General features: G+C 40.5%; 1 protein-coding gene across 1 annotated transcript; it reads left to right on the top strand.

The window, feature by feature from the left end:
- The first annotated feature begins 397 nt into the window (after positions 1-397).
- On the top strand, positions 398-1,081 carry LOC103894939 (hydantoin racemase-like). The gene has a single exon (XM_009274421.1). The coding sequence runs from the start codon at positions 398-400 to the stop codon at positions 1,079-1,081; it is 684 nt and encodes a 227-aa protein (XP_009272696.1).
- The last annotated feature ends 236 nt before the right edge of the window (positions 1,082-1,317 follow it).

Below are 1,317 nucleotides of genomic sequence, written 5' to 3'. Positions count from 1 at the left end.
AAGGACTTCATTATAAAAGCGGTCGCTATAGCCAGTTGGTAACTGATGCACCGTACCATACTGAGATATGATAGGTCTAGATGGAGTTTGGGCGATGATGGCAGATTTGTCGAGCATGACTTACTCCTTTTGTGATGCCACTAACTTCAATGATTATTTGTATACAATAAAACCTAATATTAAATTACATAACGTACAATTTAACGAGCAATATTCATGCCACATATTTTATAATATTGATAATACGCTGTTTTTGGCATAGAAATTGAAATAAGCTTTTCTACAAATAAAATAATTAATTTGAAATATAAACTATTATTGTATACAATTACTGAAAAATTTTAATCGTAGGTTTGCTATGAAAATCCATTTAATCAACCCCAACACCAGTCAACACATGACCGAGCAGATGCAGGAGAGTGCCCAAGCTGTTGCTAATGCAAGCACAGAAATCGTCGGTAGAACGCCAAAACATGGAGCTGTGTCGATTGAGTCGCATTTTGATGAAGCGATGAGCATTGTTGGAGTTGCTGAAGAAGTAAGAAAGGCAGATAGCGAAGGGGCGGACGGCATGATTTTGGCGTGTTTTGGTGACCCCAATATCTGGGCCGTGAGAGAACTGACCGACAAACCTGTGATTGGCATTGCTCAAGCTGGCTTTGTGATGGCAAGCATGATAAGTACGCAGTTTGCTGTAGTAACGAGCCTACAACGCACCGTAATTATCGCTAAACATTTGCTTCAACAATACGGCTATAGACATCTTTGCCCTCAAGTACTGGCAGTCGATTTGCCTGTACTCGCCTTAGAAGATGACACCGCACTCAAAGCAATAATCAGTAAATCAATACAAGCCCGTGATAATGGTGCAGGGGCGATTGTGTTGGGCTGTGGTGGGATGTCCCATTTGACTGATACGATTGAGCAAGCGGTGGGTATTCCTGTGATTGATGGGGTAAAAAGTGCAGTGAAACTGATTGAAGCAATGGTCGGTATGAATTTAAAAACCAGTAAGCATGGTGATTTGGCGTTCCCAATTGCTAAGCCATTTTTGGGAGACTTGCATCGTTTCGGTGCATAATAGTGGTTAAACAGACTTAGATTTTTCACTTTTCAAGGCAATTATTATGAGCGACTTAACCAAAACCACTGATGACCAAATGTACCAAATGCTATTTCGGGCGATTCACGAGCATTATCTCAAGCCTGACACGCATTTGCCTGAAGATGAATTAGCAAAAAGTTTTAATGTTAGCCGTACTCGAGTGCGTAAGATTCTACAACGATTGATTTATGAGCAGTTAGTGGTGCAATTAC

Source organism: Aptenodytes forsteri, unplaced genomic scaffold (assembly GCF_000699145.1).
Source record: "Aptenodytes forsteri isolate BGI_AS27 unplaced genomic scaffold, ASM69914v1 Scaffold1632, whole genome shotgun sequence".
Lineage (NCBI taxonomy): Eukaryota > Metazoa > Chordata > Aves > Sphenisciformes > Spheniscidae > Aptenodytes > Aptenodytes forsteri.
The sequence above is the reverse complement of the archived record's forward strand: the minus strand, read 5'-3'. Positions and strand labels throughout refer to the sequence as shown.

Coding starts and splice junctions, on each gene's coding strand:
- LOC103894939 (XM_009274421.1), top strand. CDS start 398: ATGACCGAGCAGATGCAGGAGAGTGCCCAAGCTGTTGCTAATGCAAGC.